The sequence below is a fragment of the Psammomys obesus genome, unplaced genomic scaffold (assembly GCF_907164565.1).
Source record: "Psammomys obesus unplaced genomic scaffold, mPsaObe1.curated_primary_1811, whole genome shotgun sequence".
Classification (NCBI taxonomy): domain Eukaryota; kingdom Metazoa; phylum Chordata; class Mammalia; order Rodentia; family Muridae; genus Psammomys; species Psammomys obesus.
Window position 1 is genome coordinate 894647 of NW_026596240.1, and position 27669 is coordinate 922315.

General features: G+C 41.2%; 1 protein-coding gene and 1 long non-coding RNA gene across 4 annotated transcripts in view; one reads left to right on the forward strand and one right to left on the reverse strand.

The window, feature by feature from the left end:
- The window catches only part of LOC129668358 (uncharacterized), a 29290-nt gene extending 7324 nt beyond the window's left edge, over positions 1 to 21966 (reverse strand). The window contains exons 1-2 of the long non-coding RNA XR_008718902.1: positions 21887 to 21966; positions 5286 to 5371 (exon numbers count right to left, since the gene is read on the reverse strand). This is a non-coding gene — a long non-coding RNA (uncharacterized LOC129668358). The remainder of the gene's footprint in view (positions 1 to 5285; positions 5372 to 21886) is intronic.
- LOC129668357 (charged multivesicular body protein 3) overlaps positions 1 to 27274 on the forward strand; it is a 77344-nt gene extending 50070 nt beyond the window's left edge. For all 3 annotated transcript variants that reach the window (XM_055596329.1, XM_055596327.1, XM_055596328.1), the window contains 5 exons: positions 2697 to 2757; positions 9870 to 10049; positions 21958 to 22079; positions 23927 to 24041; positions 25339 to 27274. In XM_055596329.1, coding sequence (XP_055452304.1) covers positions 2697 to 2757; positions 9870 to 10049; positions 21958 to 22079; positions 23927 to 24041; positions 25339 to 25490 — 630 coding nt within the window. In that variant the 3' untranslated portion in view covers positions 25491 to 27274. The remainder of the gene's footprint in view (positions 1 to 2696; positions 2758 to 9869; positions 10050 to 21957; positions 22080 to 23926; positions 24042 to 25338) is intronic.
- The last annotated feature ends 395 nt before the right edge of the window (positions 27275 to 27669 follow it).

Sequence of the window (27669 nt, forward strand, 5' to 3'; positions counted from 1 at the left end):
TGGGCCATCTCAGCAAGAACAGTGTGCATCCTAACTACTGGGCCATCGATATCTTCTTTTCTTTCCTCTTCTTTTCCTTTGTTTCTTTGCTTTCCTTCCTTCCTTCCTTCTTTCCTCCCTCCCTCTCCCTCTCTTTCTTTTCCTTCCTTCCTTCCTTCCTTCCTTCCTTCCTTCCTTTCTCTCTCTCTCTCTTTCTCTCTCTCTCTTTCTTTTCTTTCTTTCTTTCTGTGTTTCACATTTCTTGTATCTTAAGGCACCCTTCTTGAACTTGACATCATGAATATATTCTCCTCCTTTAGATCTGGAGCTTGAAGAGAGGGCTTCATGGTGGGTGGGCAAGCCTTCTACCATTGAGCTGCATCACTAGCCTTCCATTTCACTGGTATAACAGGTTTTCGTTTTATATTTGTGTTTTTGATCTACCAGGAATTAGCTTCAGGGATTGGTGGAACAGGAATTTGGATAATTGGTTTCTGTGTATCATTTGTCTCAGCACTGGCTATAGGTGATGCCTTCTTGCTGGTTGCAGTTCTTTCACCTAGTTTGGTCTGACATATAATAGACTCAGTGAATGAATTTGAATAAAGCACTTTTCTTGATGGTCTGAAACTTTCTGTAGGACCATTATCATTTTCACAGCATAGTCTAACTTACTAATTGATTTTAAGAATTTATTACTGAGGATACAAAGTGAATAAAGTGTAATTAATAAAGAATTAAAAAAAGAATTTATTACTGCATTTCTTAAACTCTCACTTATTTAACTACCTCTGATTTGTATATAAAATACTGTTGCAACTAAGTATTTAATATTTTTTGAAATTCCTTTTTATCTGTTTTGAATTTTGTTTTCTGTATCCCTACAATTATGAAACTTATTTGATACATTTACTGGGCTCCTGGACTCAGGCTGTGTTTCTGAAAGAATTTTAAAATCATCTGGAAACATGTAAAATGCTAAGTGTCATTTGAGCTGTCTTAGTACAGTTAAATTGTTTTCGTTTTTTAAGACAGGGTTTTCTCTGTGTATCCTTGACTGTCCTGGAACTCCCTTTGTAGACCAGGCTGGCCTTGAACGCATAGAGACGTGCCCATCTCTGCCTCCCAAATGCTGAGATTAAAGTCATGTGGCTTTAATTGGTATTTTTTTATTTATATATAAATATTAGCAGTAGCCAAAAGGTAACAGCAAACTCAGATGGCCATCAGCAGATAAAGAGAGAAACAAGTTTGTGGTATATACATATAATGGAATGAAAGTGAGACATGTTGTATGAATACTTTCATATGAAATATTCAGAATAGCCAGTTCTGTAAAGACAGAAAGCAAATTATTGGTTGCCAAGGAGTCTGTAGATGGAGAGATAAGGGATTATTTAAGGTGTGTACTGTGTTTCGAGGTGATGAAAAGGTTTTAAGGATTGACAGCAAGTCGCACTAAATTTCACCATCAATTATATATTTTAACATGATTAGTTGCATATTATATGAATTTCACTTAAAATGTATGTAAATCTAACCTGATTATTAATTTAAAAATTGTATTCCCTTATCGTTTTATTTATGCTTTTTATTTGTGTGTGTGTAAATAGATGCCATGTTATTAGATATTAAACTTGAAATGTTATGGAAATACATATTCTAAGAATAGGAATTTTGTTGTTTTTTAAGACAGAGTTTCTCTGTGTAGTTTGGACTGTCCTGGACTCTATTTGTGGACCAGGCTGGTTCGAACTCACAGAGATCCACCTTCCTCTGCCTCCCTTGAGTGCTGGGATTACTGATGTGCACCACTACAACTGGCTATGATAGGAATTTCAAAATGCAGATATATGTACCTGTGGATGAAGAATTCCTGTAGAATTAATATAGATTTTTTTGATTAGATGTAAGTACTGAAAAACCTAACAGGAAGTAGTTGGTAAATGGAAGGGCATTGAAGTAGCAATGTCACTAAGTTCTTCTGAGTCATGTGCCAAAAAGCACACAGTAATTTAAAAAAAGTTTGCTTTTAATGACCCATCAGCTGTCACCTCAAATTTTCCTTCAATGTTTTTGGGAAAAAAAAAAGGAGAGGGGCGGAGAAACAATTCACTGGCATGAGAATGTGCTAGAGTTAGCTACACCAGTATCTCCAGTTGGCTACATTCAGTGCCTCAGGCTTTAACCTGACAGGAAGAAAAATAATATATAAAAGATGAGTTCTCAGGACACATGCAGAGTAGTTTTAAAAGTAATTCTGTGTAAAATTCTGTGTAAAAGATGCAAATCTTCTGATGCTCCAAGACTGTCCTTGCCCATGTAGTGTACCCAAAGATACAAAAATAAATCATGGCCCTAGGCCTGGCAGTGGTCACACACCTTTGATTCCAGCGCTCGGGAGGCAGAGGCAGGTGAATCTCTACGAGTTTGAGGCCAGCCTGGTCTACAGAGTAAGTTCTAGGACAGCCAGGGCTGCACAGAGAAACCCTATTTTCAAAAGCCAAAAAAACAAAACAAAACAAAACAAAAACCCCAAAACCAAAAAACAAAACCCAACAACAAAAACCATAAAGTCTTTCTTCAAAATTAAAACAAAACAAAACAAAGAATTGTGTCTAAACTCAATGTGTATTAATATAGAATTCTTAAGAATGTGCAAAATTGACTAGGAGTGTTTGCTTTTCTGATAATTTCCTATTTAAAATTTTCCCTAGGTCAATGAATGGTCATTGAAGATCAGAAAGGAAATGAGAGTTGTTGACAGGCAAATACGAGGTAAATTGCTATTTTATGTTTTCTATTCTATACTCTAATTCTATATTGCAATTCAGTGCACAAAAGCAAACTTAACTATACGTTATAAGACAGTTAATTCTAATTATATGTAGATGTTCTTATTACTTTGTTTTCTGATTCTATACTCAGAATAAAAAGGATAATGATTGAAACAGACTATATTGTAAGAGCAATATAGTCCTGCAAACAAAAGTCTTTTATGGAGTTTAAATAAGTTATGCATAAGAAAACAATGCAATCCCATTATCTCTACCCTCTGCATATTTTAGCATAACTTTAAATTGGGAACAATATATTTCTAAATAAAAGTTGTTTTTTTTTTTTTTTAGTTCTATTTGAAAATAAGGTGAGTGACCAAAAATGATAATGCTGAAACTAAGATTTATTTTATTTTCTTTTTAACAGTTGTATACGTATAAGCAATGTGTCTTGATTATACTCAACCTCAGGTTCCCCTCCCATTGCCCTCAGGCAATCCCCCACTTCCTATGTGCATCCACAGCCCCCTCCCCCTGTAATTCATGTAGTCCAATTAGTACTGTTTTTTGGAATGTTGACTGGTTTTATTGGCCTGATCTTGTGCAAGTCTGTGTAGGCATCCATAGCTGTAGTGAGTTCATGTGTGCAGTATCTTTGTCATGTCCAGAAGAGTATTATTTCATGGTACTCCTCTACATGCTTATGTTCTTTTCACCTGTTCTTCTGCTGTGTTCCCTGAGCTTTGGATGACATGTTAATATAGCTGTCCCATTTAGGGCCGAACACTTAATAGTCATTTTTTTTTTTAAGATTTATTTATTTTATGTATATGAATGCTCTGTTTTCACGCACACCAGAAGAGGGAATCAGGTTCCATTACAGATGGTTGTGAGCCACCATGTAGTTGCTGGGAATTGAACTCAGGACCTCTGGAAGAGCAGTCAGTGCTCTTAACCACTGAGTCATCTCTCCAGCCCTTAATAGTCATTTATTCTCAGCATTTTGACCAGTTTTGAGTCCCACGTTATGAGGCCAAGGTAGAGGGCAGCACAAATCTATCAACATGATTATTTAGCAAGCCATCAGAAGTAGCTTATTCTATAGGGCCTAGACATCCCAAGCCCTAGTCTTTTGCCAAGGTTTAAAGTACCAAGTATTAATTTTTCCCTATGGATGAGATGTCAAATCCAACCCCAAAGCTATTAATTACCCCAGTATCCTTTGTGCCATTATTAAACTAGTGAAAATATCTTGCTTGGCAGGTCAGTATTGTAGTATGCAGGTTTTGCTGCTGAATAATAATAGTGATGGCTTCCTTCCCAACCCACAGGGGCCTGCATAGTACTTTCCAGCACTGTGAAGCTAGCAAGTTAGGGAGGAAGTTACCAGGTCAGTTCTAGCTTGATTCCTCTATGTCTTTTGGCCAAAATATGTCCTGCTTCAGCAGTAAGGTTTTATCATCTAGTTCTGGTGGACAGCCAAAAAGTAATGGCAATAGCCTGTGTTATTTATAATACTTCTGGGGTCTCCCTGATACCACAAGCAAATCTGGCACTGAGATTTTTACTTAATAACCCCATATCTTCTGGGGGAAGTATTGCCCATCCATGCAGGCTATCTTAATTTAAACTCTGTAAAAATTAATTTTTAACTAGCTTACAAAGCAGCGTGAGAGAGGGAGGGAGGGGGAGAGAGAGAGAGAGAGAGAGAGAGAGAGAGAGAGAGAGAAGACAACAAACCAAGCCAACAGAGCTGCTGTGATCGGTGGAGTTATGGTAAGTTGTCTGATACATATAATTTGAGCATCAGAAGAGTCAAGAGATCAGATGAAATTGTAGCTCACTATTTTCAGTAAACCTGTATAGCCAAAACAAAACAAAACAAAAAAACCCAAAGCCGAATCAATTAGAGAAAAACATGATCAAAGCATGTTTAGTTTACTGAAGCATGGACAGACAGCCTAAAAAGAGACACATTAAAATATAGGAAACAGTAGTAGAGCATCTGCCTGAAGTGTGTGAGGCCCTGAGTTCAGACTGCAACTCCTCTAAGTAAGGAAATACAGAAAACAATAAGAATGGCAAAAACTTATTATCAGAAATGTCATAAACCAGAAAGAACATCTTTAATATGGTAGAAGAAAAAGTTTTATCCTAAATTTCTATATCTAAGTCAGGTGGTGGTTATGCATGCCTTTAATCCCAGAACTTGTAATGGGATTACAAGGCAGAGGCAAGTGGATCTCTGAGTTCAAGGCCAGCCTGGTCTACAGAGTGAGTTACCCAGGGTTGCACAAAGAAACCCCTGCCCTGAAAAACCATAAACAAACAAACAAACAAGTAAATAAATAAATAAATAAGAATAAAAAATAGAAAGAAAGAAAAATCTAAAAAATGAAAATAGCATTCACAGGTAAAAGTGAAGTTAAATATTTTTTTAAGCAAAAGGTGAGCCTCTTGCCAGAATACAAAATATTAAAGAAACTAGGTTGGGGCTGGAGAAATGGCTTAGAGACTAAAAGCACTTACTGCTCTTGCAGAGCACCTGGGGTTGATTCTCTAACTCCAAGGATCTGATGGCCTGTTCTCTCCTCCATGAACTCTGCACATGAACTCTGTTGGTAAACACACATATATGTAAATATAAGAAAATAGAGAAATTGTGGGCCAAAGGTAAATCATGCCAAATACAAACCTAGATACACACAAAGAATGAAGCGTTTTAGATATGCAAGTAAAGAATATTTTCTTCCTTTCATTATTTCTTTAAAAATTGTTTATAATAATGCATTATGACATATTAGATGCAGAAATAAAATGAATGCTATTAGCACAGATAGTTCATTGGTATCGCATACGGCCTGTGGTGATGCAGCTGATCTTAATTATATGCCCAACATACACAGGCATGAGATTTTTTTTTTCCCTAAAAGTTCACTCAGAAGACAGTTTGTCTTATTATCCTTGCACCCAAAACTAGTTCAGGATCCTGCCTTTTTGCCAGCTATGTCCTGGAACATATTTGAAAGGAAGCTGTTCACAGAAGGGGAACTATTAAAGGTTGCTAAGGAGGTGAGACTTATTTCCTTGTTTGGAGCCAGTTTTATGCAGCCTGATGCAGATGAGGATCCTGGGTTGCTAGGTACTTTGTTAGGAGAGGGATGTGTGTATGCATAGCCCAGGCAGAGTAGAGGCCCAGCTTTCTATATGTTTGCTCATCTGACTTGTGCTTCACCTCTAGAGGGTTAGTATTAAAGGCATGAATCACAATGCCTGGATTTAATTTTTTTATAATATAAGTGGGCTAAACTTCTTAATCAAAAGAGATTGTCAGAATGCATTAGAGATCATGATTTAACTGTATGTTATCAGCCGAGTGCAGTGACACACGCCTGTAATCCCAGTACTAAGGGAGGTAGAGGCAGTGGATCTCTGAGTTCGAGGCCAGCCTGGTCTACAAAACAAGTCCAAGACAGCGAAGGCTATACAGAGAAACCCTGTCTCAAGAAACAAACAAAAACAAAAACAGAAAGAAAAAAAAAAACCAACCCTTTATGTTGTCTACAGGAAACTCACTTTAAATCCAAAGACACAAATAGATTGAGAGTGAAAGGATAGAAAAAAGTACTGTGCTACAGTATTAACCAAGAGAATAGATATAACTGTACAAATGTCAGCTAAATCAAACTTTAAAACATTAAAAACTTCCTGAGACAAAGAGCATATTATATTAATAAAAGTTCTAATAGAACATCTGCCTGATCATATACATTTCCTATCTATGTACCCTTAACGTATAAAATGGAAAAGTGTTGAAGGAATTAATAGGATGTTAATAATAATTGGAGACTTCATTATTCCAAACATTTAAGTAAAGAAATGTATTAGAACAATGGAGGAAACTAGCTATATTTATTTATACATATACAAAATTGCCAACAACAGCAGAATGTGCATTTTCCTCAGGTATGCATGGAACGTTTTCCAGATAGACTCAGTGTTTGCCCCTAAATCAAGTCTCAGTCAACCTTGATCTTTAAGTCAATGATCAAAGAATATTTCAACCAGAAAATAATCTTTGGACCTAATGGCTTCACTGATGAATTCTACTGAACATTCAAGGAAGAGCTAATACCAGTTCTTGAACTTACAAAAAATGTACACAGGACTTTCTTGTTAAAGTTATTTTTATAAAACTGTGTTTCTTGATTTCTCTCTTAACTTGGCTATCACACAAATAATTGAGACTGTTATTTTAACAAGCTTCACAGCACAAAAACTGAGCAGTTATTTGTTCTTAAACCTTTAAGATAATCTGGTTTCCTCTAAGCATGTATCTCAGAGATACTTGCACTTTGTAGCTTTCCCTGCCTGCTGAAGCTCCTCTCCTGATGTCACCCGGACCTCTCCCTTGGCTGAATCCCCTACTTCCTTTTCTAACTCCTCCTCCCCTGGCTGGCAGGAAGTCCAGCTGTATTCTCTCCCCTGTTCAGTGATTGGCTGTAAGCTGCTTTATTGACATATCAGGGGATAGTTGAGGAGCATTGTTTACACAACATTAAGACAGGAGATTCTCAGACTAGAGATTGCAACCAATATGGAGTAGGAAGTTACAGAAATCAGCATATGAATTACACAGTAACCTTATACTTTCTGACTCATTCAGTAAGCTAGCATATCTTTAAATCAAAGCCAAAGATTGTTGTAGTGGTTTTTCTTCCCAGCCCCAAACTCCCAGAACAAAAACTCATGAGACTCAAAATATTATGTACAAATACCTAGGCCATATAGCTAGGTCCTTCTCTAACTAGCTCATAACTTAAAACAACCCATATATTCTAATTTACATTCTGCCACGTGGCTGGTTACCTGTGCTCAGGTACCATGTATCTGTCCTTTTCACATCTTGTCAAACTAATCTCCTGTGCCTAGCTGTATCCCAGCATCTTTTCTGTCTGCCAGATGCCCCACCTTCTATTCTATCTATACTATTAGCCATAGGTTTTTTTTTTTTAATTGACAGGTAATGAATCTATATAATGGACAAGATATTCTCTCAACAAAAGATAGTTACAAGAAACCTGCCATCTGATAAACCTTATAAACAATATGTAATAATACTTAATACAATACTAAGAAGTCAAGTTCAACACCATCTTGAAATGACTCTCCCTCCTGGCCGTATGAGACTTATTTTAGGATGTAAGATTTCCTGTTTCTTTGTGTTTGTTAATAATCTTAGGAAACAGAAATGAAAATGGTGCTTCTTGACCCCAGGGTTTCAGGGCAGTCTGAAGATGGAGAATGTAGGGGTCCTTGATACACCCTTTCTTTCTAATTTTCACAACATACAAAACAACTACACCTGGATTTTTACAACAACTTTCTTTTGAGGGTAAATTAGCCCAAGCTGAGTTAGAATCATGATCCTTCTACCTCTGCCTCTTGAATGTTGGGATTACAGATGTGTATCATCATACTTAAACCCTGAAAAATGACTTGAATGTCCTCCAAGTCTTTTCCAAGTGCTATAGAATAGGATGTTGCCACTGAGTGGTGCCCGGTGTAGAAGCTGCTTGCTTTTTCTAAAACAAAAATATTTGTTTTTATGGTACTTCCTCCTCCAAAATGAAGTTGGATCTTTTTAGCTAACACTGATACAATCTTACAATCTAGGGGTCTTGATCAAGTTCATTTTCTCTGCCAGTTAAAGAATTTAAATGCAGAAAAAAAATCTGGAGTGTGACAGGTAGCAATGGAGAAATTACAAACACTACAGATAGAAGCAGACACAGAGAAAAAGACCTTCTGCAAAGCTGAGGTGGAATTTGGGAAGCTAAAAAATTTAGTCTCTTCTTAAAGGTTGGAGTTTTTGAAGTTTCTTGAGATTTCCTCCCCTAGTTTAGAGTTGGTCAGTTTGAAGAAACAGGGTGGTCGATTAGCCCACACCTGTATAACATGTCCTGATTCAGCCTTGAATTTGTTGAGCTAGTCTATCAGCAGGCATCATGCTGGAGGGAGAAAACCTCAAGGCCCCTGAAGGAGCTTTGGTTTCAGATTCTGGGAAAGCAACTCTTCCCACCACAAGGTTGTCTTTCCCAAGGCCATTGTGTGCTCCATCTGCAGTGGCCTTGAGATACCCATGTTCTGTATGTGCAACACTGTTTGATTAGCTTCTTGCTGACTTATTCCCACTGTATAATAGTTTCTGCTATTTTGCTTCTCCCCTAGAAATAGTATATAAGATGCTGCAATTCCTAACAAGCTTGCTTGGCATAAGACATAGCTTGTGAAAGCTCTCCTGATCACAAACTTCATTATCTCCTCTGTCTTCTATCTTTCTATTTTCATCTCCTGATCCTCCTCTCAGAACTCTGTCATGGAAAATTGTAGACTGGTTAAGATGGTAAATTGTATTTGCACATTTTGCCCCAGTTTTTAAAATGCAAAAGTTTTTAATGGTTATTAAGCATATAATACAGACATGTCTAAACTCTAGTTGATGCTGATACAGTGCTTCAGTGTGTTCAGGTTCTCCTTAAGTTGTAGGTTTTCAGCAATTGCTGTTCAGAGATTGTATTCTCATACTTGGAAGAAAGCTACATACTGATTGTCAGAATAAGCTCTGGGATGCATAGACAGTGCGTGCCAAAGCAGTGTTAGCGCAGGCTCACAAAAGGTATTGAAAGTTTTTAGGTACAGTAGGGTTATATTTCTGTTTATTGTCTTGTTTCAGGAAATAATAAATACCCATATATTATTTTTACTTTGTTTGTATCCTCTGATAATTTCCTACTTACAGATAGATACATTTAGACTATAATAAAAACAGTTTTGAGTGTTTCGAAGCCTAATTTGCTCTTCCGTGTGTGTGTGTGTGTGTGTGTGTGTGTGTGTGTGTGTGTGTGTGCGCGCATACGTATATGTGGGTGGCCAAAGAGGCCAAAAGAGGGTATCAGATTCCTTGCAGCTGGAGCGAGAGGCGTTGTGAGACCCCCTGCTGTGGACCCTGGGGTCTGAACTCTGGTCTCAAGATTGAGCAGCAAGTACATAGCTGCAGGAATATCTCTCCAGCCCTTACCTATGGTTTTTGATATTCTGTTCTAAATTTAGATATCCAAAGAGAAGAGGAGAAAGTAAAACGGTCTGTGAAAGATGCAGCCAAGAAGGGCCAAAAGGAAGTCTGTGTGGTCCTGGCCAAGGAGATGATCAGGTCAAGGAAGGCTGTGAGCAAGCTCTATGCATCCAAAGCACACATGAACTCTGTGCTCATGGGCATGAAGAACCAGCTGGGTAAGGCCCAGGTACCTTACACCCCTAATAAATGCTGTTGTCATTGTCGCTGTCAACACTGGTTTCCTTACATTGTCCTAAATAGGGTACTCAACAAATGTAAAATATAGTTGTTACTGTTATTTTGTTAACTTTTTTGCCAGTGGTTTTGAAATAATGAATCTACATAAAGTTTTTATTTAGAAGTTAGAATATATTAAATGTGTACGTTCAGCTATAGTCCATACTCTAACCAACACGTGAATGTTCTTCATAACATGAGAATGTGCTTTTGAGTGTCCTGTTTAAAATATGGCTTCTCTTTGCATTTAATTAAAATTTAGATTCTGTTTAATCTTGAAAGTCCTTTGTACTCTAGCCTCATCTCTTTCTTGTTTCCCTTCTTCCCTGCATCCATCTGTACCAGCTCTTCCTGTCCCTGGAACTGGATCAGCTTATTCTTATCTTAGAACCTTCACATTTGGTGATCTCTTTGCAAGTACACAGTGCCCCCATCACTTAAAATGATTGGTCCTTGTCCTACAGATCTCAGTTAAGATGTTAGGAACATAGTAAAACCTTCTTTCCTCCTCCTCTTCCTCCTCCTCTTTTTCCTCTTTGGTTTTTCGAGAGAGGGTTTCTCTGTGTAGCCTTGGCTGTCCTGGACTTGCTTTGTAGACCAGGCTGGCCTCAGTCTCACAGAGATCTGCCTGCCTCTGCCTCCCTGAGTACTGGGATTACAGGTGTGCACCACCGTGCCTGGCTTTATAAAGCCTTTTCTAAAGCTTACCTCAACAACACATCATTATAGTGCCTTAAATTTCCTTATAACTCTTCTCTTTTTACAAGACAGGGCTTCTTTGTATAGCCTTGGTTATCCCGGAACCAGGGTGGCCTCAAACTCACAGAGAACTGCCTGCCTCTGCCTCTCAAGTGCTGGGATTAAAGGCTTGTTCTGCCAAACCCAGTTTCCTTATAACTCTTTTAAGTAATTAATTTCTAATGAAATTAACTTATTTGGTTGTTTTTAATTTTTTTAAGTGGTGTTAGGAATTAAACATAGCCTTGTTTTGGTTAGGCAAGTTATATACCACTGAGCTATATCCCCAGTCCTTGTTTTCATTATCATAATATCTTTCATTACTGTTTATAAACTTGACATATATGTCTGTGGGTCATGCTATAATCATTTACTTTCATGAGATTTTAACTTCCTTATTAGCATTTCTGGACTTGGTGCCAAATTTAATCAGAGCAGTATAATATGGAAAGAATAAAGTCCAGGTCAGGCAAGATGATGCACACCTTTAATCTCTGCATCTGAGAGACAGAGGCAGGTGGTTGTCCGGGAGTTGGAGGCCACCTGGTCTACATAGCCAATTCCAGGACAGCCTGGGCTACATAGTAAGACCCTGTTTCAAAAGAACAACAATTAAAAAGAAAAAAAAAATGGAGCGGAACCTCTTGTGTAAATGGCCTTACTAAGTAAGTCCCATTGAATGCAAGAATTTATACATAAAGTATAGATTCCTAAAGGACATTCAAATGAAGAATAAAATTTCCCAGATACCTGTTAGATAAGGGATCTAAATTGAGATAGCATTAGTCTTAATAGAGGGAAAAAGTGTTGCAAACAATACAAGACCTTGTACAGACACATGGCTCTTCAGAGTTTACCCAAATTATCACCCACATTATAAGTAATAGTTTAAATGAAGCATCTCATACATTTTTGTCATTAATGTGAATTTGTTTGGTTTTGAGCTTTTTTTTTTTTTTTTTTTTTTTTTTTTTTTTTTTTTTTCATTTTTTTTTTTTTTGTTTTTTTTTTTTTTTTTTTTGAGACAAGGTTTCTCTGTCCTGAACTCACTTTGTAGACCAGGCTGACCTCGAACTCACAGAGATCTGCCTGCATCTGCCTTCCTGAGTGCTAGGATTACAGATATGTGCCCCGCTTGCATTAATTTTGTAATTGTTCATATTTGTAAACATCAGAAAAATTTACCTAGTTAGTAAAATGCATATATTAAAGTCAACATTGGAAAGACATTGCCAATAGGGGAGCTGATAGCATTTTGTTTTTCTTCAGTAAGGGATTGAATAATAAATTATGGCATATTCAAGCTTGACGTGGTACTCAGCCAACAGAAAGCTGCTAGGGATGCCGTTTTCATAAGAAAGTAAGGCTGTAGGCAGTATGTAAGCATGTACCCTGAGGGTAAATTGAGTATATGCTTGTGCAAATGTGTAAATAAGTATAGGTGGGTAACACAGATCAGAAAAGATGTTCCAGCTGAGGGGTTGGATTGAGGGAAGAATTTCACTTGTTGTAATAAGTATTTCTGAGTTGAGTCTTCTGAATTGTTTTCTTTTTCATTCCTTATTATGGTAAAATCTAAGTCTCTTCAAAACTAGAGTAAATAGCCTGGTCGATTGTAGGTATCAGTTGTTAGCTTAAAAGTGCTTTCTTATCCTCACCTAGTTCCTGTATTCCCTTTGGCAATCTGAGACACCATTGCATCTGTCCTCCTGTGGGCTTCTAAGAGGAAGAGTTCTTCTGTAGCTGTTCCAGCGTGGTCATTTCCGTTTGGGAACTTGAACCTTTTAGTTCTTTTGTGTATGTTTCCTTTTTACTGTCTTTGCTTCTGAAAGCAAGTGATTTTAGTCATTTGTTGGATTTTTCAGACTGATCTTTTAATTTTCTAGTCATATTTTATTTTGAAGATAATTATTTTCAGATCCATGGTGGTGCACTCCTTTAATCCCAACACTCAAGAGGCAGAAACAGGAAGATGTTTGTGAGTTTGAGGCCAGCCTGGTCCCACAGAGTCCACCAGGACCACATAGAGAAACCTTGTCTCAAACAAACAGAAAAGAAATAGGTGAGGAATGGGAGGCAGGAGGGGAGAAGTGGCTCAGGCTGGTTTAGTGTAGGCTCCATGAGTCCCCTACTTGATCTTTTCATACAAATTCTTTCTTTCTTTATTTCTCCTACAGTCTTTACTTTTTTTTTTTTTAAGAATTTATTTATTTATTATAAGCATGAATGTTTTTCTTTCCTGTATGTATGTTTGTACACCATGGCATGTCTGATGCCATGGAGGCCAGAGGAAGGTATCTGATCCCCTGGAACTAGAGTTAAGACAATTGTGAGCTGCCATGTAGGTGTTAGGGAACAAATCCAGGTTATCTGCAAAAGCAGCAAAGTGCTCTTACGGGCTGAGCCCTCTTTCCTTAAGCAACATCAAGAAGTATTACATTTACTTTCTTATATATTTACTTACTGTGCATGTGTTGGGGAACATACATGCCACAACACACATGTGAACGTCAGAGAACTGTTCTTTTGGGAGTCAGCCCTCTGTCATATGGATCCCAGGGATGGAATCAGGTCATCAGTTTGTTGGCAGGTGCCTTTGCACATGGGACCATCTTGTTGTCCCTCTCCTTTTTTTTTTTTTTTTTTTTTTTTTTGCTATTGGGCTTAAAATTTTGAAAGGTACAAGCACAATTATTTTAGGAATCAAGTAGAAAGTTACTAATTTGAATAAATTTAGTAAGAAACCAGTAAGCTCGATTAAATCAATATATGTTTATAATTGTAAACTGATAGATACCATAAGGCTGTAAAGGGGAAGTAAAAATCAAGGAGGTGTCTTTCAGGCCCTGATGAAGTCTGAAGCAGGATATGAGGCTGAGTGCGTGAGTGTGTGGGGTACTTACTCCTGAGAGGACTGTATGTGTAAAGGCCCTGGGGTCGGGAGATCAGGATGTTTGCAACACAAAAGGAGGACCGGGGAGTTTGGGATACTAAGCAGGAGGTGCAGAGGTGTCTGGAAAGGATGGGCAGTGAGGTGCAGAATATTGTTTTTGCAGCTATTAGGAGACTGGTTTTTAAAGACAAGCTTGAGGTGTTGTAGTGACAGTGCAGATAAAGGGTAGTGGGAGTTGAGAGGTGAGATATTTTGGGGAGAATGAGGGAGGTATCTGAGTGGAAGGAGTAACTGTGCAAAGACAGCTGAAATATTTCAGGCTGTGTTCAGGAGACAGTTTGACAGGAGTGCACTAAGGAAAAAGTTGCAAAGTGGGGCTGTAAAGGAGGATTGAAGTCAGTTCTCAGAGTTAGGTTGAAGGATTCTAACTTCATTTTGCAGGTATGGGGAACGCTGGGCCATTGTGAGCACAGACTGAAGGTGCAGGATAATGGTAAAGATGGAGGCCTTAGGGCCTGAGAGGAAATGAAATGTAACGAGAATCTCAATCAGTGTATAGAATACAAAAATGAATCCAGATGTGGAGTGGAAAGGCCTTAGTGAAGGTTAAACAAGTTTGAGGGAGGTGAGCTTTGGAACCTGGCAAGATTGCAGAGCTGTTAGTGAAGGACTCTGATAACTCAGGAGAAAAACATACCTCTACGACAGAAAGGTTCCAGTTGGGATTGACAAACTCCCAGGCAAGCTCCTTGACATCAGTGACTATGGTGGAGTGTTGTATGTTGAAAAATTTGATACAGCTGAGGGATAACAGGATAGAACCCAAGGAGGAAGCAAAGAGAAGTCTCCATTCTAGGACTGGTAACTAGGAAGGGGTATAACCAGAGTTCCCAAACATTGCTTGTCAGTTGGGGCCCCCGTGCCCTTCATTCAGCCCCAGCCTGGGACTGCTCTGAAGTGATTTATTTTATTTTTTTTAACTTTAAGATGTTCTCCTGTTAAAATGTAGCTGTCCCCCAGGTGGGTGATGCTAAACCTTGTCAGCTATTAATGTATTGTCGTGATTAGATACTCAGCAAGCAACTGCTTTCTGACAGCAGCTGCTTGCAGAAAAAGACAGATGATGAGCATGTTTTGATTGGGGGCAAGAGTTAAGGAAGAGGTTCAAAGGTAGGGTAGGAATAGAATTACCATATGTTCTGGCAGTTCTACTTCTGGGTGTGTACCAGAGAACTGGAAGCAGAGGCATGACAGATATGTCTACCATCATGTTTCTAGTGATTTGTAATAGCCAAAAGGTGGAAACAATGTAAGTGCCCATTGGTGGATGGAGAGATAAATAAAATGTTGCATACACACGTTAAGATATTTTTCAGCCTTGGGGCAAGGGAGATGGCTCACTGGGTAAAAGTGCTTGCTGTACAAACAAGAGGACATGAGTTTACATTCCCAGCACCCACTAAATAGCTGAGCGTGAGCACTCATACCTGTAACCCTAGCACAGTGTGGAGGCTGTTAAGAGACAGAGAGATCCCAGGAGCTCCCTGGCCAGCCAGCCTAGCCAAAACAGCAAGCTTCATGTTCACTGAGAGACCCTGTCTCAAAAAATAAATAAATAAATAAATAAAGTGAATAGCAATTTCGACAAACCCATGACTTCTTCATGTATTCAGAGCATGCACAATGCACATACTTGTAGACACACACTATGGGCATACAAAATAATGCTCATCCTTAAAAATGGAGAAAATTCTGACATAGGTTACAATGCATGAGCCTTAAACACACCTCCTAACAAAGGCTAGAGAACAATTGCGCATATCTAAGTATGTGGAGTATGGGCTTGTTATTTAAAAATACAACAGAAACCTATTAAATGAAATGTTCATACCTTCTTTTGGCATCAACCCCCCCTTTCTGTGCACACAGAACCTGGCAACTGTTACAGGAGAGGACGGTGGGGTCACTCTGGGGGTAACATAGTACAGACTCATGGTGGCCTTGGCCTTGGGAAGATGACTGTGTGTGGAAGATCACTGTCTCGTTGTGCCTGTACTTCTGGCATGAATGTCCTGAGAACTCACCTTCTCCATGTCCCGTGTGATTTTGAAACAGCTACAGGTATTGTCTACTTTCTGTGAGTAATCACGGTTCTGTCCCCACATAGGAGAGCGTAGTTCTCTTTGTCCTAGTTCTCTTTCTGTGTTCCTGGCAGACTGTCACCCTTGGGGCCACAGCCCCCTCTTCACCATAACTCCTCTTAGAGCACCGTCTTAGTTACCCTGCAGTATTTTGATTTTAGCCTAACATTATTTTATTTTACACACACGCACATGCACATGTATGTGCGTCCACAGCCTCGGATGAAAGACTTTCCCATGTACTTGACATGCATTTATTTATTTTCCGATTGGCAGACCATGATTACAAATATTCCCAGGGTAAAGTGTGGCTTTGATCTGCCAGGTCATTTAGTGTATTCCTCATCTCTGTTGCCTGGCTTTTTAACATTGTTCCCCTGCCGAGGGTTCAACCCAGGCTGTGCAGATGCTGAGTAGGCCCTCTGCCCCGGGCTGTGCCTCTAGCCCTGCTCTGTTAACTTGAGGCATGTTATTATTGACTGTTGTTACCCTGTCATGCAGTGCATTCCAAAAGTGATTGCTGCTGGCGCTGGGACACTTGCTGCCCTTTGGTGAGCAGTACTTCATATGCCCCTTCGAAGCCCCTCCTGCCTGGCGTCTTCTGTAAGCCATTTGATAGAGCCATTGTTCTCTCCTGTGATGTAGGTGTTGCATGTGTCATCTGTTTCCATGTCTGCTTTATTGCACTGATGATTGTTTTCCACATTTATCCATGTGATGAGTGACAGGACTTCCTCCTTTTCAGGCTGAGTGTAGTATTCTGCCATGTTGTATTAGTTCAGTGTCACTGTGACCAGGACACCTGACCTATGGATGACAGGTTTATTTTGACTCTCTAAGACATTCAGTTCATTAAGGCAGGGAGGGCATGGCAGAGCACGTCAAAATAGAGAGGTTTCAGAGACGGAGACAGAAACGAGGGGCTGGATCTAGCCTGCAAAGGGCCTCTCTCAGTAACCCTTCTGTCAGACAGACCCCATTTCCCAAAGGTTCCAGATAATCCCAGATAGTGCCAGTCCTAGGCATCCAATTTAAAACTCAGCGAGAGCAGATGGATGCTGGGGGTGGGGGTCAAGGTGGAGAGAATGACACTTGAGATTCAAACCAAACAAGTTTATAGTTTTTTTATTTGTTTGTTGATGAGCATGTAAATTTGTGCCCATGTCTTGATTATTGTAAGGCAGCAGTGAACTTGGGAATTCAGGTATCCTTTGACATTCTCATTTCACTTATTTTAATATATACCTGGGAGTAGGGTTACTAGGTCACATGCTCTTAGTTTTGTTTTTTGTTTTTTGTTTTTTTTTTTTAAGAACTTTCATACCATTTTATTGTGTTTTTGTTGTTGTGTGAGACTTTGTCTTTGTGCTAGCTAGTTTTATGTCAACTTGGGTCAAAGTCCAGCTTTTATGGGTCCAGGGGAGAAACTGAGGCAGGTGGGCTTTGTGTATGATGAGAACAGTAGCAAGCAGACAGTTTAACTCTTTAGGGGCCAGTACTCTGCAACTGGCAAGAAACTCTGAAACGACTCTCTGGAGCTTCCACTAGTGGATCCACTAGGAGATCAAAAAGAGAAGAAACAGGGACTCAGACCTCAGACTAAGCTATTTAGGTTTTCTTGCTCCCCTGCAGCGAAGGCTGTTTTCTCTAGCTAGTGTTTCCCCACCCCCACCTCACTGAGTGACAGCAGACTGTAGAAGGGGCTTAGGCAAATGGAAAAGTTCTTGACTTTTTGTTGCTGTTTTTGTTTTTCGAGACAGGCTTTCTCTCGGTGTAACCTTGGCTGTCCTGGACTCACTTTGTAGACTAGGTTGGCCTCAAACTCACAGAGATCCCAAAGAAGTGTCAGCCAGCTGGCTCAGGGCTTGGGCTCAGAACTTATTAATCCTCTGTGAGCCAATGGGAAAGAGAAAGGAAAAAGAAAGTTCTCATTCATTCACACATACACATTCATTCAACAGATAAGGGGTCCCCCATCACACATACACATTCATGCAGTATATGTACTGCATGCAGTGTGTGTGTGTGTGTGTGTGTGTGTGTGTGTACATATATATATATATACACACATATAGATAATATCTAGAGATAATTAGACATACAGATATATACATATTTACATATCTGGATGGAGTGGATCTCAGTGGGCTCCAGCCTACATACGTAGGTTGTTTAATTAGACAAATATATATATATATATATACACACACACAGATACAGATATGTACAAATATGTTTATATACATAGACAGATATATATCTATATATGTATATATAGAAAAATATGTCTATATATGTATATCTAGCTACATATCTAGCTACATATCTATCTATCTATCTATCTATCTATCTATCTATCTATCTATCTATCTATCTATCGTGCATAACCAGGACTCCTGGTGCCATCTCTGGACTTAACCCAGGGCCTGTCCCTCTCTCTAATGGGATTTGTGTGCTTGATATCTGGAGGTTCACAGGCTTTTACTGCTTCCTTGCGCTGCAAAGAGTGGGGTGGGGGTGGGGGCTTTGAATTACTCAAATCAGAAATCCAATAAAATCATTCTCAGGAATTATGGAATCATTAATTCATCTAGACAATATTATTTAAGAAGGCATATCCTTATGTTGATTCTGCAGGAGGTCTGCTCAACCAGAGTAGGTAGTATCTGTGATCACATCATGTCACAGGCAGTGAGGGCCTTCTCACACTGTGTCAGATTTTTTGAGAGCTACAGTAATAGCAGCACAGAAAGGGGCATAGCAGCAGCGGGAAACTATTCTGAGGCAAAGTTTCTGAGGGCCTTGGTTTACTCAGAATACACCCATTGCAGACCATGCCAAAAATGGTGGGCTGCCTCCAGGAAGCTTAGCTGCTTGCTTTTGCCAATCCTGTACAGCTCGTGGCAAACTTTGCTGAAACTAATTTCATCTGAGAGGAAGGAACCTCAATTAGGAAAATGCCTGCATAAGACTAGACTGTAGCCAGGTATGGTGGCACACACCTGTGATCCCAGCACTCAGAGAGACAGAGGCAGGTGTATCTCTGTGAGTTTGAGGCTAGCCTGGTCTACAAAGCAAGTGCAGGACAGCCAAGGCTACACAGAGAAACCCTGTCTCAGGGAAAAAAAAAAAAAAAAAAAAAACCTGAAAGACTGGGCTATAGGCAAGCATATAAGGAATTTTCTTAATTAGTGATTGATGGAGGCGGGGGCAGCCCGTTGTGGGTGGTACCATTCCTGGGCTGATGTCCGAGGTTCTATAAGAAGGCAGGCTGAGGATGCCATGAGGATCAAGCCAGTAAGCAGCACCCCTCCATGGCTTCTCCGCCAATGCCTCCAGGTTCCTGCCCTGCTTGAGTTTTTGCATTGGCTTCCCTCAGTGAACTATGCCGAAGGATAAATAAGCCAAATGAATAAGCCCTTCCCTCAGCAAGTCCCTTTTGGTCGTGGTCTCTCATTACAGCAATAGTAGCCCTAACAGGGACAGTTGTGCTTTGTAGCCTGGCTCTAACATAACGTAAGTGGCCTAGGCTAGTTCAGGCTACCCTCAATTATAGGGTTGTCCTCTTGTTTCTGCCTCCCAATTGCTGGAATAATAGTTATGTGCCAACAGGAGTGGTCTTCATAATATTTTCCATAGTAGTTGTACTAATTTACCTTCTTATGACAAAGTACCTAAGTATTTAAAATTTCATGTTCCCATTGTGAATGAGATTGTTTTCCTTATTTCCTTTCTGGGTGGTTCCTTATTTGTTTGTAGAAACAACACTGTTTTACTAGGATGTTTATTTTGACTCACTTCGGGAGGCTTTCATCCTTGCTTACTTGGCCCTGTTGCTATGAGCTTTAGGTGAGGTAAAACATGGCTGGAAGCCAGGAAGCAAAGAGAAAGAACTGCTCCCGATTTCTATATGTTGGTTTTTGTTTATCCAACATGCTTACTGAATTCATTAATTCTTTAAATTTTTTTTTTTTAAAGAATTTCTCAGTATAAGATCGTGACGTCAACGTACAGAAATTTCACTTCTTTCTTTCCTATTGGGATGCATTTTCTTTTTCCCAAGTAGTTGTGATGGCAAGGATTTCCAGTACTATGCTGAAAAGTTGTAGTTGGGCTTGGGGCTCAGGCTTGTTTGTAACCCTAGTAATTGGGAGACTAAGACAGAAGGATTGTCATGAGTTGAAAGTGAGGTCTGGGCCAGTCTAAGCTATTTAGTAAGACCCTGTCTATTAATAAAAACAAACCAAAACCAAAACTTCTCCAAAAGAAGTATCTGTTATTGGAATTATAGCTCAGGGGTAGAACCCTTGCCTGGCATCATGAAGCTCTAGTGTCGACGTCTTCTTTAAAGGGGTGGGGGGAGAAGTGCTGAGGTCCCTGACCCGCCATGCCCTCTCCTCTTCCTGCAGGTTTGCCATACATGTCTTTTATTAGAGATGTGTCCCCTCTACCTACTCTCTTACATGGTTTTTGTTTGCTTTGTTTTTTACCATGAAAGGGTGTATTCTTCTCCATCGGTTGAAATAAGTCCATTTTTACCCTTTGTTTTACTAATATGGAGTGATATTATTTTGTATATATTGAATTATTTTTGCATCCCAAGGATACAGTGCACTTGATCACCGTTAATGATCTCATTGGTAATGACTTCCCCTTCTTTCCTATCCACTGGGCAGAGACAGGAAGGACTTTGCCACCAGCACACCTCCTAACCTAGGATGACCATGTGGTGCTCAGTGTCTGTGCCCCAGGCATTTCCCTCTTCACTCATGTTTCCTGTTAGATAGGAAAGCTTCCTAGGGCCTAGATTCTGCCAGACTTAAATTTTCAGTGCCTCCTGGCTTAACCAGGTACTGATACTGGTACAGGAAAAGTATGTCACTGTCAGTGAACAGCTTGCTTTCTACTAAGTGAGTGATCCTAGGAACTTCAAATTCCATAACACACTGGGAGGGTTGCTCACTCGTTTCTTGACGTCTTAGCAGTGAACCCGGAGGGGAAATGGTCATATGCTTCTATAATAGTTTCTTGGAAAGAAAATGTGTACAGTGTTAGATCACAGAAGGCTCTTCCCTAGCAAGGAGCTGTAGCATAACTTTATTTTACCTCTGTTGATGTCACTTTTCTGAGGACTAGCAGCATCACGCTGTTAACAGAACAGACACTGTCCATCATCTAGTGGCTGAGAGATGCTGCTGTGTAGCCGGAAGCCTTCTCTTTTCCGCCGTGGTCCTAACCTTAGTCTAGAACCCTCCCATTCATTTGTGACTTGTTCCCAGGTGTCAGTCTCCCTCCCTATTGGTCAGCTGTAGACCTTCCGGTCACTATGCACAGTGGCCAATTCTAAGTGTGAATACTCAGAGAGTTCACACCATTATATATATTGTCTTAGTTTGGGTTTCTATTGTTGTGATGAAACACTGAAGCCAAAAGCAAGTTAGGGAGGAATGGATTTATTTGGTTTATGCTTTCACAGCACAATTTACCATTCAGGGAAGTCAGGACAGGGCAGGAACCTGGAGGCAGCAGCTGATGGAGAAGCTATGGAGGGGTGCTGCTATCTGGCTTGATCTCATGGCATCCTCAGCCTGCCTTCTTATAGAACCCTGGACCACCAGCCCAGGAATGGTACCACCCACAATGGGCTGGGCCCTCCCCCATCAATCACTAATTTTAAAAAATGTCCAATCTTTTTGATGTTGTTGTTTTTGTTTTCCAAGACAGGGTTTCTCTGTGTAGCCTTGGCTGTCCTGGACTTGCTTTGTAGACCAGGCTGGCCTTGAACTCAAAGCGATTTGCCTGCCTCTGCCTCTCTGAGATAACCTAATCTTACGGAGACATTTTCTTAATTGAGATTCCCTCATCTCAGATTGTGTCAAGATGAGATAAAAACTGTCCAACACCACTAAGTAGGACTCAGTTTCAAAAAAGATCTCTCAGACATATAGCACAGTAATATAGCATAAAGTAACATATCATAAGGTAAGTTTGACAGTCCACCTACCTGCTAGAGCGCTCTCATTCTTCATTCTGTGTTTTGGACAATCCTGGGTGATTGCAGCCTTTCCTTTTCAGCGGTCCTAAGAGTAGCTGGCTCCCTGCAGAAGAGCACAGAAGTGATGAAGGCCATGCAGAGTCTTGTGAAGATCCCAGAAATCCAGGCCACCATGAGGGAGCTGTCCAAAGAGATGATGAAGGTGACTGGGCTAGTTCTGCTTTCTCTCTAGACCACTGAGGTCCTCTGAGTTGGGGGGGTGAAACCAAAGTTTTTTTCTGTGTGTGTGTGTGTGTGTGTGTGTGTGTGTGTGTGTGTGTGTGTGTGTGTGTAAAGTATAGCAGAGGCTGGGTGGAATTGTAAGTGCTGAGAAGAAGCCCAAGCATGCCCAGATCTTCAGATGGAGAACATCTAGTGATAGGGTCTGTGGGTTCTAACAGGAGGGAAGAGACAAAGAAACATTAATTTCACTGTCTGCAGTGAGGGTACTGGTGAAGCTGGCAAGAAAGGTGATTCTGTTTTCTGCAGTGCTAGATTAATAAATTGTGTTATGCTCTGATGTCCGTTGTACCCACTCAGCACTGCCTGTCCATGTAAACACAGCCTCAGATGGCACTGAAACAAATAACTAAGGCCCAGATCCTTTGTTTGGGAACCCCCAGATCTGGCCTGCAGGCTGTAGTTGCTGATGGCTTTTTTAACTACAAAAAGGAGAGACTGAGAACCAAATGGAAAGTATAGGTCCCTGCCACCCTCGGATGTGGTATGGCAGAAACTGTAGATCTGGCCTCCAGACAGGGCCAGCTGATGAGAGGAGGTGTTGTACATGGAATTGGCATTCTGTCCTACCTTGATCTCTGAATGGCCTTATATGGAGGTGGGGACACTGTTAAGCAAGACAGTTGCAGGGCTTTGGAGAGCCATTTGTTTGTGCCTCATAATGGTCCCTTGCTATTTTCTTCTTTTTAAAAATTTTGTGTGTGGGGCTGGAGAGAGAGCGCAACAGATAAAAGTATGTCTGCTCTTCGAGGGGTCCTGAGTTCAACTTCCAGCAACCACATGGTGGCTCACAACCATCTATCCTGGGATCTGATGCCCTCTTCTGGCGTGCAGGTGTACATGCAGATAGAGCACTCCCTTTAAAAAATTCTGTGTGTGTGAGCACTGTTGCATTAATGCTGTGTCCATGTGTGTGGATGTGTGCATGTGGAAGCAGAAGCTGACATCAGGTGTCCTCCTCTACCACTCTGCACTTCCTCTTTTGAAACAGAATCTGCCTGAACTTGAAGCTCGGCAATCTGGCTAAGTTGGCTGGCCAGTTAGTTTCAGAGGCCACCTGACCGCTGTTAAAGCCCCTCCCTCCCCACGGTGTGGGGTACAGGTGTGGGTTGTCAGTGCCTGTTTCTAGGTGGGTTTGGGGGTGTTTTACAACTGAGCCATCACGCCAGCTCCAGGCTGCCAGGCACAGGCTTCCAGTAAAGTGCCTGGCCTTGTTTTGTGGGTGAGAAACCCTTGACTTCTCTTACAAGGAGGCAGTCAGGGCTTGGCGATTGATTTCTTCCCAGTACACCCCAGATTAACCTTATTCCAGCAGCTGTGACCTGACATGCTGGGTGGTTTTGAGCATTTTCTGGAGTCCCTCCCTGCTCATGCCTTTGTCATGCTGGTGTCTCCTGTGCCTCTAGCCGGTTTTCATCCTGTATTTCAACCCTTGCCCTCTCAGGTCCTGCTTGCAGGGTTAGGGCAGCTGCTTTCCAAGCAGTTCCAGGGTCTTTGCTGTCCTTCTCAGCACGTGTTCCTTCTGACTGCTCTTGTAGTCAGGGTGATGCGGAACTGCTCCAGCAGCTGCACCTCAAACCCTCCGCAAACTTACAGTGCTATTTCCTTTTGTGTCTTGTCTGCAGAGAGGCCATCGTCCAGCATTTCTTTTGTTATCACTGGGAAAAGGACTAGACTCAAGGAGACTAGAACGTTCTTTGGGTGCTGTCTGGGGGTGTTACTGGGAGTAGATGTAATGTTGAAGGAGGTGGCATTTTGTTCTCTACTCAGGCTGGAATCATAGAGGAGATGCTGGAGGATACATTTGAAAGCATGGATGATCAGGAAGAAATGGAAGAAGCAGCAGAAATGGAGATTGACAGAATCCTCTTTGAAATCACAGCAGGTATGACCAAGAGAGCCCTCCAGCTCCTCCCCTCCCACCGCCAGTCAGCGTTAGCTATGTCTGCATTTGGAGTATGCAAGTATTTCTTGAGGAATAAGTGCTAAATGTCCAGTTTTCAAAATACAAAGGATTTTTAGTTTCTAATTTTCACAATGAAAACAGCTGTTAGGAGTATGAATCAATACAGACCTGACTTTAGTATAAAACATGTCTGTGTTAAACATGGGAATTAATAAAAATGGTTATTTCTGGGCGCTTTATAGCTTTTATTTTTAATTTTGGGTTTTTGAGTTTTATGCTTAATAAAATGGTGGAATTTAAGTTTTAGTTGTTTTAAATCTTGGTAGAAAGAAGGTGTTTGAGAAAATATTTTGTGAAAATTGGAAGTAGTTGGGTTTCTCTGTTTATTAGATCTGTTTTGGTGTGTGATGTAGCTAGCTCTGGTTGGTAGTCCACAGTGGTCTTAAATGCTGTCCTTGTCTCACGTGGAGGCAGTGTAACTGGACCGCACACTGGCTGTGTGCAGCCCCACAGCCAGCTGGGACTAGATTACAGGCGTGCCCCCAATAGCTGGCTGACAGTGTGCTTGTCTGCTCTTTTCTGTGGCACTGGGCATCGAGTCTGGGGCCTCACACATCAAAGCCTTCTACTGCTGAGCTACAGTCCCAGCCTTTAGTTTGAGATAGGGCCTCATGAAGTTGCTCGTGCTGTCCTTGAACTCACTCTGTAGCCTGGGTAAACCTTGATTTCTGCCCTGTTTCGGCTTCCCAGTTAGCTGAGATTATAGGCCTCTATCACCCAGTTTAGCTTCAACATTTAACTTTTATTCAGAGAAAATAAAAATTATATTTTCAGTAGTATTTATAAATTTTAAGTTAGGAACTTTAGAATTATGACTTTTAAAATACTTGCTGTTTTGAGATGAGGTCTATTTTGTCCAAGATGGTCCCCAAATCCTGAGCTAGAATGACCCCTATGCTCCCAACTATATGGACTCAAGCATACACCACCATGCCCATTATTCCAGAAATTAAAATTCTTATGGTTTGGGGCGTGGACGTGATATTACTCCTGTAGTAGTAGCTACTTGGAAGACTGAGGCAGGAGGATCACTTGAGGGTAACATGGCAGGTCTGCCTGCCCACCCGAGCTGTTCTCTCTGCCAAGGTGTGCATTGTAAACAGATCTCCACTCTAGACAGCAGCTCCACTGCCGTGTGGAAAAGTGAAAAGAGGCTGGGAAACCAAGGGCCTTGTTCCTTCTGCAGCGGGTTTTAAGCTGTTCACTCTCCCTTCAGGAGCCTTGGGCAAAGCACCCAGTAAAGTAACCGATGCCCTTCCTGAGCCTGAACCTGCAGGAGCAATGGCTGCCTCAGAAGAAGGAGAGGAGGAGGATGATGAAGAAGACCTGGAGGCCATGCAGTCCCGGCTGGCCACACTCCGAAGCTAGGGCTGCCAAGTTGGGCTCTCAGCTCTGTGGTACCCTCCTCTAGGTGTGTCAGCCTCTGAGGAGCCGCCATTTCCTGTATCTCTTGCACTACACCTCTGCGCTACGTATTGGAGAGGGTTCTATGCTACTTTGTCTTCACTGTCTGCAGAGGATTTAAGGATTGTTTTTATGAAGATTGTGTAATCAAATGCATTATTTTCAAGAGCATAAGTAACATAAGTGTCTTCCATGGGGGAGGGCAAAGAAACCCATTTTCTCATGAAGTAATTCTGAGAAGAGTAGATTGAATGTTGAGGACTCTATACCGGTGTGTACGCATAAAATACTATTTAAGTGGATGTCAATAAACTTATGCTTTGGCTCTTGGTCTCATTGTGAATGTGACATGCTATGAGCTCAAGGTGTTGATCTCCCAGATTGTCTCAGGGTTAGCCCTGGAAAGAGGAAGTGCCGTCTCCAGGCATCGGGACACGGGAGCTCAGCAGAAGAGCCTTCTGCTCAGGAGGCACTGCTCCCGGTCTTCACAGACAGGGCGCGGGGGCTACTCTTGTGCATTTTGCCATCTGTTTTACCAGCGGGTGTTGTTGGATGACCGTATCACGCACTGCTGTGTACATGGCTATCTTTGCAGCTGTTAGTCATTCTCCCCACCGCAAGCGTCATGCAGAAAGGCAGCTCTGGGATCAAGAGGCTTACACTCCATCCCTGCCTGGAGCTGACTTTCTTGTACACAGGGACATAGCCCTAACCACCTGCACCAGCAGCTAACTAACAGGTTTTGGTTATGCACTGAAACATACACACCAGGACATGTTTTAGATGCATTGAGGACTAACCCAGCGGAAGCACTGGGTGTGAGACAGTTTGGAAAGCTTTCTGCTATTTTCATGCAGGCCTCGCAAATGAGAACAGCTGCTTGCTGGTCACCCATGCTAGTGTGCAGTGGCCTGTGTCCACCATTATTGTGGCCAAGAATGGCTTTGCTACCCAAAAGGAACCCTATGTGTGCTGTCCTTCCCTTCCTCTCTAGTCCCTCGCCATCCACTGGCCTGCTTACCGTCTCCATGGGTTTACTTTTCCAGCCTTGATGAGTGTGTCTTCCCTCATGTGGTGACAGGCATTTATTCCTCTGTGTGGGCTCATGACTTGATTGTTGAGCTCTTCCCCCAGGCTGCACCACAGCTTGTCCTTGAGGGCATCTGTACTGCTTCTGAGTTCAGGACTCAATTAAACCTGAAGCAGTGCCTGCAGCAGTTTTCCCTGGGTATGAGTTTTTCATTTCTCTGGCTGCCAGGGAGCTCAATCATGCATCGCGTGGCCAGCATACAAGTACTATAAGAGGCTACACCAGCCTTGCAGAGCAGTGCTGCCCGCTTCCCCGGAGGAAGAGCTCGGCCGTCCCAGTCCTTGGCAGCACTGGTCCTGAGTATTTCTGTTGTGCTGGTACTTGTCTGAATCTGTAATTCCTGATGAAGTACGCTGGGCATCTGTTTCTATACTTGCCTTCTCTGTATCTTGTTTGAAAATGTTGAAATAGTGGCCTTGAACTCATGACCTCTGCTCTGCCAACACACCCAGCTTGCCACCTGTATTTCTTCATTGTTGGTGTTTGTTCATTTTATAAACTGGATTGTTTGTTTTCTGATTATTCAATTTTAAGGTCCTCTTTCGTATTTTGGACCAATCATCTATCAAATTTTATCCTGTTCTCTGGTCTGTTCTCTCATTGTTGACAGTTTCTCAAAGCTGAAGTTTTTTACTTTTAATAAAACCCTGCTTCTCAATTATTTTGTTTATCATGCCTTTGGTGTTAAAAAAAAAAAGTGTCACTACTGGAGATGTAGCTCAGTTGTAGAGTACTGGTCCTTGGTTCAATCCTCAAATACCAACACACACACACGTACACACAGTCACACATACTTGCTAATTCGGCTCATTTAAAATCTCCGTGTTACCTAGTAATTTGTCTTGTTTTAGTTACATGTGTTTATTGTGGGATGTGTGTGCCGCAGTGTGCATTTGGAGGTCAGCTGACAACCGTCAGGAGTTGGCTCTCTTCCCACAATCCGCTGGTCAGGCTTGGAGGTAAGCCTGTTTTTTGACTGAGCCAACCTACTGGCCTTTGTGCTGAATTTTTTTTATTGAAGTCTATAATCTAGTTTCAGTTAATTTTTATGAA